The sequence below is a fragment of the Anas acuta genome, chromosome 22 (genome assembly GCF_963932015.1).
Source record: "Anas acuta chromosome 22, bAnaAcu1.1, whole genome shotgun sequence".
Taxonomy (NCBI): Eukaryota; Metazoa; Chordata; class Aves; order Anseriformes; family Anatidae; genus Anas; species Anas acuta.
The window spans coordinates 2,885,970-2,898,943 of NC_089000.1; the positions used below are offsets into that span (position 1 = coordinate 2,885,970).

Below are 12,974 nucleotides of genomic sequence, written 5' to 3' on the forward strand. Positions count from 1 at the left end.
TTTTCCCTTACTTCTGTGTTTCCAGTCTCAGATATTTACAGGTAACAGTTTCATTTATGCAGCTCCCATTTCCATACATCCCCTCTGTGCCACCTATTTCACTTTAAAATCAGATTTGTAAGTAGAACCCAATTACCCACTTCAGATTTTATAACCAAGCCCAAAACGATGGTTTGCCTACGTACATAGACTGATGATTACTGCTCATCTCAGGAACAGTGAAACTGTCTTTACTCTCCAGAAGCTTTGGGGGAACACTTTATATCTGTGCTCTCATACTGATTTTGTGTGTGTTATGTGGATATGTGTATGCATATTTATGATTATTCATATACTGCAGGCTGTAAAATGTATTTTGCTATATAAACAGTGAGGTTTTATTCTTAGACATAAGAAAACAAAAATTCTTACAACAGAATAAGAGAACATCAAAAACAAGGATACCAATTAAAGGGTTAATAATAAAAAAAGGAAGGTGAAAGATGCATGTTCCCAAGTTTCATGTTGCCAAATAATAGCAACTGAAAGTCAGAATTCAGCAGACCATGCTATCATAACTTAGTATTTCTTGATATTCTAATTTCTTGCCTAGATATCCAATAGCTACAAAGTGGTTAACACTCAGTCTGCACACTAGGTCACCGTCTTCCAGAAGACATTTTAAAAGCCTTTTATGAAGTTTACAGCATGATCCACTATTTTACTTGATGAGGGAAAGGAGAAAATTCTGTAACCAAAAAACCCTATTGTACCATGGAAGCCTTCTTCAATGTGGTACCAGGTCACTTTTACATTGTTGTCCTCTAAGCGTTTCTTGTACAGCAATCCATCATCCCTGAGCACATCGTGTTCACAGGTAATTATACAAGCCTCAGGTAGGCGGCAAATAACAGCATCCTCTGCTAACAGTGGTGAAATTCTTGTCTCAAACAGTTCTTTAGTTTCTTCATGGATTTGAGGAACACATGGAGTAGGTAATGGTGGCTCATAATCCTGTTTGAATTTCTCTGGGATAAGATCTGGATTTATCCATTTCCTGTATTTCAAATTCACACTCTCAGGAACATGAGAACCAGCCAAAAGAGCTTCCTTCAGAGAGCAATCCTTATTCAAGTACTTCAGAATATAACGGACTGTACGTTCCAGAGACAATAAGGCAGTGAAGGCATTTTTCTGGTGAGATGGCAGATTAAAGTTCAAGGCCTGGAGAAATGGATAGATCATGACCTGGGCACGTATCTTTGGGATGTCTGTTCTGTTTGCTAGTTCTTGGCAAACATTAGCAGTAAAAGTGCCCCCTACACTATCCCCACATACGATAATCCGATCAGGATCCACACCGTAGTTTTCTGCAGTCTTCAAAAAGTGAATGGCAGCAGTGAGACAGTCCAAATTCTGGGCTGGATACTTGCACTCAGGAGATAAACGATACCTGAAATATACAAGACTGCAATTTCTACAAATATATATATTTGATAATTGATTGAATATGTCAACTTAAATGCATCCATGGATTATATTTTCACAGAAAAATGCCAAAAGCAATGTTACTTACTTAATTTAAAATTTTATATACTAAAGAAAACCAGAACAGCTTCCTCTCCCATTTCTGTCAAAATTCAGACTGTTGATCAATGAGGTTTGTTCTAGCATAATTTAAGAACACAGGGGCTTGAGTAGTGCAGTCCAATCACCCACAATGTAGAAAACCATACATTTACTCATTTTCTGGTCAGCAGAGAAGTTTGCAATTCTCTTGTTGTGACTGACTGCATGTATGTATGTGTAGCTGTAAGTCAGTCCTGCTTGCCTAGAGAACCAACCAAGTTCTGGCTCCCAAGGCTTTTACACCGGGGACAATGATTATTATATTTTTATTTTATTAGTATATATTAGTATAGTATTGTATATTATTATTACACTTTAACATAATAATCGTAATTTAATAATATTATTATAAGCAACCACACAGTAAATGTACTGTGGTGACAAAGTAGCTTCCTGTAGACAATTATTTCATTTCTTTTGTTAATTGAAACGGGCAGCTTGCAGGAGAGTGATAAAGTAACAGTCTCTGTTTAGTTCCTAACCAACAACATACTTGCACGTGATGAAAAAAGCTAGGCAGGCATAACAGCCCAGCCAAACACCCAGTCAGGCTTAAGGGAATGAAATATTGACCTCTCCTTTGAGAGCAAGATGCATTTTTAATAACTACAGTTCTTTATTCTCTGTCTGTGCAGTCTTAGGTCTTTCTGGAGAATATTAGGTTTAATAAGGAAAAGCTAAATACTACCAAGGCAGTGGTGCAGGCAATCTCTGTTAACCCTTCACTGTTTGCTGAGGCACACTGCTCCTGCTTTTCTGTTTTTTCACTGTTCTGCTAAACTAACTCAATGGATGCATAAAGTAAACATCTTAATAACTAGGGAATAAAAGGGCATCAAGATTTCAGAGTCATTTTAACACACCATGACTCACTCACATGTGGAATAAACAATTTATGTTCAAAACCAATTTCTCCTAACTTAATAAAATTCTTTAGTAATGATTTTTTTTCCACAGGAGAATTTGTTGGAAAATAAAGTTTCTTTTTGCCACCAGCCATTTTCCATAAACAGAATGCCTTTAAAGGGAAGCAGTGGCCCATGTAGTTTTAAAAATATATTAAATTTTAGGCTTATTGTTTACTTTTTAAAATCATTCCTGAAGCCCCCTAAGTATTAGCATGAAATCAGGAAAGCGGTTTGTGATACATTATTATCAAACAAAGGCGATGATTTCTGTGGTGATAACATAAAACAACTGTGCCTGTTCTGAAAACAGCTGCCAAACTGTTTGGGTTACTTTCTAACCCCTTACCAGGTGTACCTCCTCATTTCATGGCACCTGCTTGCCCACACGTATTGACAATGTAAGGATGGACAATACTAGAGCACATTTTCTTTTCTTCTATGCAAAGAAAAGTAAGGCTTGTTCGGAGGTGGGGAAGCACCGGGGGCAGCTCACTTACCCAACAGACATGACCACGGAATCAGATTCCCTGGCTATGTACCGGCATACTCTTTCGTGGCTTCCTGCAGAACAAATGTTGTTAATGAAATTAATAGCTTCAAATACTTGAAGCAATATCCTCCCTTCTTATGACATATTGCCATGATTGAGTTACACAGAGCTAACCAATTAACGGTCTTATTAAAGAGAGAGGACATTTGGTACTGTGTCCTCTGTGTGGGCCCCTTGCCTATTTAGCGAGCTACTCCAACTTTCTCTAGGATAAAATAGTCTAGACTTTTGATCCTCAGAACACGCTGCAACAGTCATATATTTAGGGAAACTGTTGATCTGTAAGAAAAACAGGGATTTATTATTATTTATTACTAAATGCAATTTCTTAGAGTGATTGTAAGGGATAAAGTATCTTGAGATCTTCATAAAAGATTATTATATTATTTCAAATTAATTGTGGGAGAGTCGGAGACTGACTTAGTCATGTCATATCATTTTGCTGTGGAAACGCTAATTGTATTACAATAGCTAAGTCTACATAAATTCTATATTTGAAACAGAGATTTGACTATTTGCTGAAGAATGAACGATGCAGGTGGTATGCCTCCAAAGAAATCAGTGTATTTCTGTGTGGCTAATTCAGGCAGAAATCCAAAACAACCAAATTATGTTATATTAAAATGTCTAATTATAAAAATATTCCATGGTAAGGCTGTGGGCAGAAATGTGCCTGTTACAATGTATTTACAGATACACTGGGTTTTTCATCAGTCTTAATTCTGTCTTTGCTACATTTAGAAGATTTGGCTTACGGGTATTGTTCAACGATGTGTTCTACCTTAAATCACAGAACCCTAACACCTTTTAATATGGGTGTATGTCTGCTGCCTGTAGAGACAGTATTTTTTAGGACTTGTCAATTACATATTTACAATTATCTGCTTTCTCTAAAAAATTAAACTGAAAAGAAGACATCCTAGCTAAAGCCCATGCATTGTGGGCACATACTTAAAAATGGCTGCTGAATTACACTGAGTGCTGTTTATAGACAAACCAATAAATATGCTGCAGGCAGAGATCAAAGGGAGGAATGCAGGAACTAACAACTTCTGTTAAGTTTTCAGACCAAAAAGAATTTGTTTATTTAGCAACACCACTTACTATAAAGAAGATATATGCCATAAAGAGGGTGATATCCTATAAAGAATAATTTGGATATTAAATAAAGCCAGATTAAAGAGTTCAAATAATAAAAACAAACATTAAATGCTTTCTGTCTCTCAGTTGCCCAAACTAAGCCTCAGTCAATTGGGTTCAGGAGAATTTATATATAGTTAACAACCATAAATATTTTTTTAAAATAATTAGAAAAATCTCATTTTCTGTTTCAGTTCCTTACTTATGCCTCCGTACATCCCGCATCCTCCATGGAAGAAGATGACTCCTCTCCATTTACTTGCAGATGGTAATCTTGGGAGGTAAATCCTCACTGGCACTCCATCAAAATGCAGATCCTTTATGAAGAGCTTTGAATCCCTGAATGCCGGCAGTCCACCACAAATCAACCTAATAAGTATGTGCTCCTTAAAGATACCTAAACTTTCTGAGGTCTTTGCCTAGGTATAACAGGAAAAAGTCAGTACAGGAATGAGAGAAATCAGTATAAGAAATCTAAATCTTTCCACTCTATAGGGGCTGCAGAAGGCCATGTTACCTTTTTCTATGTTGTATTTTGGTTATTTGCTATTTTCCAAATTAATTGGTTATTTATTGGTTATTATTATTATTAAACCAAATTTATTGGTTATTTGCTACTTTGCTCCCACAAATAACTCTAGTGGCTTTGTGATTGCATTTGTGAAAGTGAAAATGTACATCTTCATGATCTGAGATACCATTATTTCTGGAGGAATGTTGCAATACTTGTTCTAGGAAATATATAAATACCTTCTTGTATCTGTGATCTGGTTTTATCACGTGTACCATCAAGAATTTGCTTAGGTATGCAATTTAGCTGTCGTGAGGCCTAAGGCTCCTTTTCTAGTCCATGAAGAGAAAGAGGCAATTCTAGAGGACAATTCCAATTTCAGCTGCGTTAAGTCATGCTCTGGAAATGTCTATTTGTCTCCACTGATTATAAAGGGAGACTATCTACTTCAGATGCCTCAGTTGAAGTTTTTAAGGTTAGGTGAGATGAAAATGTCCCTGGCATGATGTCAGATGCAGTAACTCACTGGTCTTGGGTCATTTCCATACCACAGGGACAGTGACAACAAGGTTTAGGAAAATTAGTAGTGCCTACCACAGAACCACAGAAAGGTTAAGGTTGGAAGGGATCACAGGAGAAATCTGGTCCAACCCCCCTGCCAAGCAGGGTCGTGTTGCATGGGATAGCATCCAGGTGGGTTTTGAATATCTAAATATCTAAGTAAAGAATTGCTTTCTCAATAAAGTGGCCTAAATGAAGAACTTGGTGAGAATGATTCTGAACTTGATCTCCTTCTCCATCAGCAAAACCATTTCCTTTATTAAGATCCCACAGGTTATTTAGGAAATGGCACTAGAGCCAGGTTCTTAAATTTCTTAGGGAAAAATGATACTCTGAAGACAGGGTAGGTTTGTTGAATGTGTCACAACATTTTCCTATCCAAAGCCATTCAACTGCCAATAATTGAGATAGCCTGGAGGTCATCATGCTGGAATCCTCCTTCATTTTGAACACAGGTTGTAAGTGATGCATTTCCTGCTAGGGGCAACATTTCTTTCCCTATTAAACGGTGACTTAATTGCCATTACAGACTATTACAATTCATCCTTCTGGAATGATGGTAATCATAACAAGCAATGTGCAAATGTTATTTTCCTCTTCTGAGCAACAGAAGTATACATGTACATGCTGTATCAATGCCTCATAAAATAATAGCCAGCTACGCTATTGTAAATTGGTCTTTCTGATCTCATGTAGCTGGCCTCTAACTCAGATTTGCTCTGTCTTGGAGAGGATTCAAGTATTAGCCTTAAATAGCAATTTTTCTGCATGAAAATGCAAAAATAAGACAAAGATGTGGAACTTTCTTAGGTGCATGAGCTCAGCTATCACATATACATGAAGCCAAAGCTTATGTGGGTCAAGTGTGTTGCAACACCCAGTTCCTCACCAAGGCATTTTTTCAAACTTTTTTTTCTTTTTTCAAGTTGAGTGAGGAGCAATAAAGGAAGCATCATGAGCCATGGAAGAGGGAGAAAATCATCTGAAAACAAAAATGGAAACTCAGAGATGATCTGGAGTTTTTTGATAACGCTGTGTGCCAGCACTGCCAACAGAGCTTGTGTTGTTTTAAGTCCCAGTTCCCACAGAAAAATTGGATAGATACAGTTCTTGCCTTACAGTTGAAAATGGACATTTTTAGGTATCCTGAAGAAGGCAGAAGATCAATATAAGAGTCAAGCTAATCCTGGCAGAAACCACAGGGTCAATATAACCTTCCCCAAAGAGCAATTTTCAACAATTCTAGTGACTCTTAAGTCAGTGTTTTTGATGAAGTGATGATTTTGGAATGACTGAAGTCAACAGAACTTCTGTATTGTGTTTATTTAATCTCATCTGTACTTTCTAACATCTCTGTTTTTTTAAAGAGCCCTCAGATGACAGATAATAATATATATGATAAATTTGATGTCAGAATATACTCTATTGGTATCAGAATATACTTGGAATCAGAATATAACAAAAATCCTTTTTCCATTCCTTATTTTAGGAACTCTTGCCATCATGGAGGCATCTTCAGTTTCAAGGAAGAAAATGTCATGAAGGAGAATGGGGAATTTGGTATGTGTCCTATCAAAAATCTTTTTAATAAATAAGTACAAAATACTTCAGAACCAATAACAATAAACAAACAAACAAAAATAAATAAAAGGTATATCTATTCCTAGACAGATGTGATTGGTATTAGTAGGTGAAACGTATTGTATAAGCCAGGTTCTAAAAAGTGTATATACGTAAGAAAAAGAGGACCCAGACCAGCATGTCAGTATACCTATACTTGTGAAATAGGGTCTTTCTTTGAAAAACTATTTGCTGGAATGCCTAAATTCTGGCACAGACTTGCTTTTTACATGGGAGATCATATGGTGACCAGATTTTTACTTTAAAAGTGGTTATGAAATCACATATGAAATAGCAAAGACCACTCCATTTGAGCTTCATGGACTTATAGACTACATTTGACAGTCCGTCTGTCTCAGTCACTTTGAAGTGTAATGCTTTGCCAATTAAAATGGTTATCAAAGCTTTATATCACAGTAAAATATGCACAGTCTAAATGCATATCTGTAGAAATGGATTAAAACAAAAGCTAGGATATGAGCTAGGAGGCTTTCTCTCATCTTTTCTGCTTGAGATTGTCATTGATTTCTTCAAGAGCATGTGCATAGATGCAGCAGGAGCATCATATGTGTAACTATGCTCTAGATGATACATTTAACTGCTTATGCAGGTATTCTAAGAGATATCCCAAATAAGTGGAAGTAAAGAGCAGAAGACTGTCCTGTGTCAGGGAAACAAACAAAACAAACAAACAAAAAAAAAAGAGGTCTTTGCTGCAACATATGTGATAGGGAGTACAAACAGATAAGTCACTGGCACAAGAAGAGCTCCATTCATAAGAACAAAGAGGGTATATTCATTGTACATGTGTAATGCACAGAGCATCATATGCTTTGTAAGAAACCTGTGAAGTCCTCACTGTGAGGACGACTACTTCTCCAAGTATAAAAATAAACCTAGAAATTCACCAGAAGTAGATGTATAAAAAGGTTTTTGGAAGCAAAGGGCTCAAGAAAATTAAATTCAGCATATAGCAAATGTGGAAATGCATCTTTAAAACTATCCAGAAAAGGAAGTTGACAATTCTGGAATATTATAAATAGAGATAGAATATGTACTGTTGCAGAACAACCACTTAAAGGCTGTAGAAGTAGCATCAGTAAGGAGAATCATCTGAAATAATCTTTTCATCAAACCAAGTATAGAAACATAGAGGACCTAATGATATCTGGTCATTTTATTATATTAAGTTCATATATATAGCTTAACATGAAGAGCAGCCTGAGATATGTAAGGACAGCAACTCTTCTTTCGTGACAGACAATGCAGAAAGGTACATGGGTTGTAGGCCACTGGAGAATGAGGGACCTGATTTGGTGAATGCCTACTATGTGAGTTTAAGCAACCCATGTAAGTCTTTAATTGACTATAGTGCCCCAAAAGACTTTTCAGGATATGGGCCTTAGTTACTGTGTTCAACACATACAAGTAGGGGATTAGAGAACACCTCTGCTTGAGATGAGCCCCATACAAACATAAATGAAATCACTCTGTGGTTTTCCTGCAGACTTTTTTTTGATGTGGTATATGCCAAACATAACAGGGCTTGGGCTGCTTTTGTCTGCTCCTGTTGTCTTCTTTGAAATTTGTTGGGGTAAGAGCTGTTTCTTACTCTGTTGGCAAAGTAGATAGCACAGTGAGTCTAGTTTACAGGTACTTAAATAATAAGTAGTAACAGCTCTAACTGAACCTGCTTTGTCCAGGAGGTTAGATTAGATGACCTCTGGAGGTCCCTTCCAACCTACATATTTCTATGATAATTCACCAAGACACAGTAATTCAGCCACTGCAGAAATAAGAACATGATTAATGGGTAATACAATTACTGCTGGTAGATTAATGTTTAAGAAATTACCTCAAATATATCAAAGTGCACTCAGATACAGAAAGTCCAGCTATTATTGTTCAGCAATTCTGTCTTTCACAGGACTAGTCATTTCATTATAGAAGGCAATCAAGTTACAATTGCAATGTAAACAAGCAAATCTCAGTATTTAAAAGAGCTCACCTCATGAAGGCTGCTTTTATATACAGTATTAAAATACCAGATCAAATTTTGGCCTTTGCCTTTAAATCTGTGTTACCATATGGTTCCTATTACACACAGTTGCAATATTTAAATGCTACATTTATAGTTCTACTCATTTTTTTCCTTTCCTGAAAATCACAATATCACAGAGCATGATAAACTCACCAGAATTTCCACCAGAGTATAAAAGTAATGGTACAAGCTGAGCTTTGATGGCTGGTCAACTTCAGGAGGAATTTTTGCCTTGAAAGAATCATAAGAAGTTGCAATTAAAACCAGTAATATAAAAGCAACTAGAATTCCTGCTATTAGTGCCAGAGCATAAAAGAATTCCATTTTTCTTTGGTGGGGATGATTTACCAGAGAACTGTTCAATATGATTCTGTCAATATTTATATGCTCCAGATTGACTCCACAGAGGAGTAATTTGCATACCAAAATTCCTCCGCCCTCCTCCTCCAAATCGGGCTGCCAGATGCTAGCAGTAGACAAACATCCGGCAATGACTGCTGTTACAGCTTTGTTTAGCCAAAGTCAATGCCTACGATACTCACACTCGCTATTTTGTATATTCCAGAATTGTAGATGGACTTTGTTTTATCTGATTGAATTGTACTCTGATTTATGGGCCTGAAAAGCTATGTGAGATTTTTTTCCAAGGGTACTAGTCACTGTAATGAAAGATACTGCCTCTGCTTATGAACGCATGGAGGACTGGCAATGCTGAACTCCAGTTTGATCCTAAGACTTTACATTTAGTGCTGATCTTATTTATTTATTTAATGCTATATTGCTGAGGCACACAGCTGGCCAGAACAGTTAGAACAGACATTCTGAAGTAGATCTAAAGGAATTTTGCTTTTAGAGGTGAGTACAGAGCTATCAGCTTTGGAAACTCCCTAAGCGTGCAGCAACGGTCTTGGCTTACCGAAGGTCCAGTAATATGAGAGGGAAATGAGAAAGAAAATTTCACTTGGAGAGCTTCAGCTCTAACGCTCTTTTTTTGGTGCATTCCAAAGCAAAGATTTTGATGTCTTTAATATACCGACAATAAACAACTTAATAGCTTGCTATTTTTCTGCCAAGACAACTCTACATTATCCTGTGCTATAATTTAGGCTGTGATTAGACCGTATGGCTAGCCACATGCTTGTGCATATAGAGGTGATAATAACAAAGGAATGAGTGACTAGGTACAGCTTCATGTACTTCTGTGCACCATGTGACTGCACAAACATTTTTGGGTAAAAGTAAAAAGCAATCATGAGCTCAGCTTGACGCAATCAATAGAATCCATGCTTATCTCCAAAACACTCTGAAATATTCCTTTATATCCAATAATCTCATAGATATTCCCATTTAAAACCCTTATGAAAGCTTGTAATCATGGTTGTAGAAGAGAAATACTCCTACTTATGAGCCATAAGATTTTGGGTTTGGCTAACAAACCTGTAGCGGTACTCACTCAAAATGTGGGTTCTTAACTGAAAAAGGTGAGTTGTTTCTAGCTTTTCTTAAACCATGAAAAAAGCATATGAAATATATCTACTAAGAAAAAAATCCCATTTATACAAAATATGCCTCTACTTAGAGGAAATAGTGATACACTTTAATGTGGATTAGTCAGTAGGCTGAAGCCATGCGGAATGGCAGGAAACAGCCTGAGTCATAAGAGATAAACTACCAGATGATACGAGTGAGCTGACTGGATTCTTAAGAGAACAGATCTAATTGTTATCTTCAGTGGAATTCAGCAAGCACACCTGATTCAATTATGTGGTTCAAAACCCTAAAAAAGGTGTTAAGCATTAGAAATCCATATAAGAAAGTTATATCATACTACCCTCAGCTTAGCTCAGCATGACTGGAACATGATCACAGTATGCATCTTTTTCCATCTTTTCTGACTCACATTATTTGACTAAGCTGGGGAATCATTGATCCCTTCCGCCACTGTGAAGTGCAGCACACTTGACTGAATCCCCCCTATCTTCTTAGCCATCAAACCTGTGGGGATATGGCAACTTTAATTATTTTTTTAAAAAACAACAAAGACAAACAAAAGAAAAAAATAAGGTTTTATTTCTTTTCATACTTTTATTTCTGGGAAGGAATATATAGGTTGGGATTTAAAGATTTTAGGTAATCCATCCTGAAATGAATAGGTTTTAAGTTCCAAATGTCCCCATATAGATATTTCATCTCCATTTATTCATTTTTAATTCATTTTGTGGTGGATTTAAACACTCCACTGATATCATCATCTGAGAAGAGTATAGAATATCCCAGTTTCTCCTCCTAAATACTAGATGTCAAAATACGAACTACCTTCTTCAAAATCACTTGGGAGCTCCCACTATACATGTATTTTTTCTATGATGTCAGGACTGTCAGATCAGCAACCAACCATCTCATGAGATATTGGAGGAGCAGTAGGAGTCCTATAAAAAGAGGTTCTTGGACTCTGGGGCATGTTGGTTTAGGGATTTGTTTTTGATCAAATGTTGTTGGACAATGTAATTGGAGGACAGGGATGATTGTTCTGAAAAAAGCATCTCTTCCAGTTTATTTTAGAGGTCAGCTGCTAGGAAGCATCTGGATCTGTGCATCCTACAGTTATAACTGATCTTTCTTCCTCCAAAGAATCAGCTAATGCTCACTGTCCTAAAGAGAGTTGTAATAACTTGCACTTTCACACATCAGGACAGATAAAATGCATTTAAAAATGCAGAAGGAAATATAAAGGAGTTGAAGGTTCATTTGGCCTTTGGAAGCCCTGTGTTGTTTACTTCATGTATCATTTGTTCCAGAGCATGCCTGCAAAACTGCTCTTTGCTTAACAATATTAGTGATACCAATTTGCAGGGTAATGGCAGTGATTCAGCAAGAATGAGCAAATTGGCTTTCTGCTAACAGTGGGTAAAGTTCTTGAAATTTCCAGATACTTTTTTAAAAGTCCAGCTGACCCTTGTTCAAATCAGCATAAAGAATGGCTTGGGTTGTGTGCCTTCTGCCTTAGCCCAGCTGAATCTCTCTAGAGATCTTATTTTTCCATAATCTGATTTATAATGTGATCTTACCCCCACATCAATTCATATACTAAAGCTGATCCATTCCCACCTCCCAACACTCAAAAAAGTTTGCTGCTGACACAGCTTTCTCTTCCTAACACTCCTCCTTTTAGCTTCTTTTCAGAACTGTCAAGTTCGAAGAAACTTGTCACAGAAGACTTGAATTTTTTCTCCTTCATATGTACTAGTGAACCACTAGCTCTGAAAAGAAATTATAGCTGGATGTAATGAATTCTTTTAAAGAAGGCATTGTTAGTAAAGATTCAGGGAGCATTTTACCTAGGGATTTTTTTCCTAAGCTAGTTTACAAGCTTCCAGTGCAAAACCATTACAAGAATTAACCTACTGTTCTGTTTTTGTCAAAATCTCTGTCACGTTGATTTAGTAAGATTCCAGTTCAGACTCTTGAAATAATAAACTCCTTCTCTAATTTTGACAGCCTTACGGGCTTAATTCTTCTGCCTCCCTTGTGTGTCTTAGAGGTTTTGTCAGGTCTGAGGAAGTAATCAGAAGGCACAGCAAATTCTGTGTGACCTAAAGGTGAGGTAAATGTACTAAAGAGAACGTTAGATGAGTTAACCAGTTTAACACAAGGTAGCCACTCCATTCCTATTAACGTGATATTTCTCGTTCTGTCTTTCATATGAAGAAGCAGGCTAACAAATTGACCCAAACTGGCTCCTAATTAAAGATAAGTAAGAAAAAAGAAGGGCAATTATTACAAATTATAAAATCTAACATAAGAAAATAATTAAGCAATTGACAGAAATTACTTGATTTTGCATCCTTTTGTCTGAATTCCTGGCAACACCTACATGCGCTTTGAAAACACTGTTCTACTTATAAAGACAGTTTTCATACATACTGAATTTGGAAAGGTTATGTCATCTAGAACTTAGAATCACTCGGTAAGGTATTTATTTGCTATACTGATTTGTTGTGAGACCCAGGGAAAGCAGTAAGACATCCCAACGTA

At 36.7% G+C, this 12,974-nt stretch overlaps 2 protein-coding genes across 3 annotated transcripts in view; one reads left to right on the plus strand and one right to left on the minus strand.

The window, feature by feature from the left end:
* Positions 1–181: 181 nt before the first annotated feature.
* Positions 182–9,263, minus strand: LOC137843548 (arylacetamide deacetylase-like 4). The gene is made up of 4 exons (XM_068658905.1): positions 9,093–9,263; positions 4,409–4,625; positions 3,014–3,077; positions 182–1,432 (listed from the first exon to the last, which is right to left on the minus strand). The coding sequence occupies exons 1-4, from the start codon at positions 9,261–9,263 to the stop codon at positions 661–663; spliced, it is 1,224 nt and encodes a 407-aa protein (XP_068515006.1). The 3' UTR covers positions 182–660.
* The window catches only part of DHRS3 (dehydrogenase/reductase 3), a 46,016-nt gene continuing 37,483 nt past the window's right edge, over positions 4,442–12,974 (plus strand). For both annotated transcript variants that reach the window (XM_068658894.1, XM_068658895.1), the window contains exons 1-2: positions 4,442–4,582; positions 6,768–6,838. The gene's annotated coding sequence lies outside the window, so the exon portion shown is untranslated. The remainder of the gene's footprint in view (positions 4,583–6,767; positions 6,839–12,974) is intronic.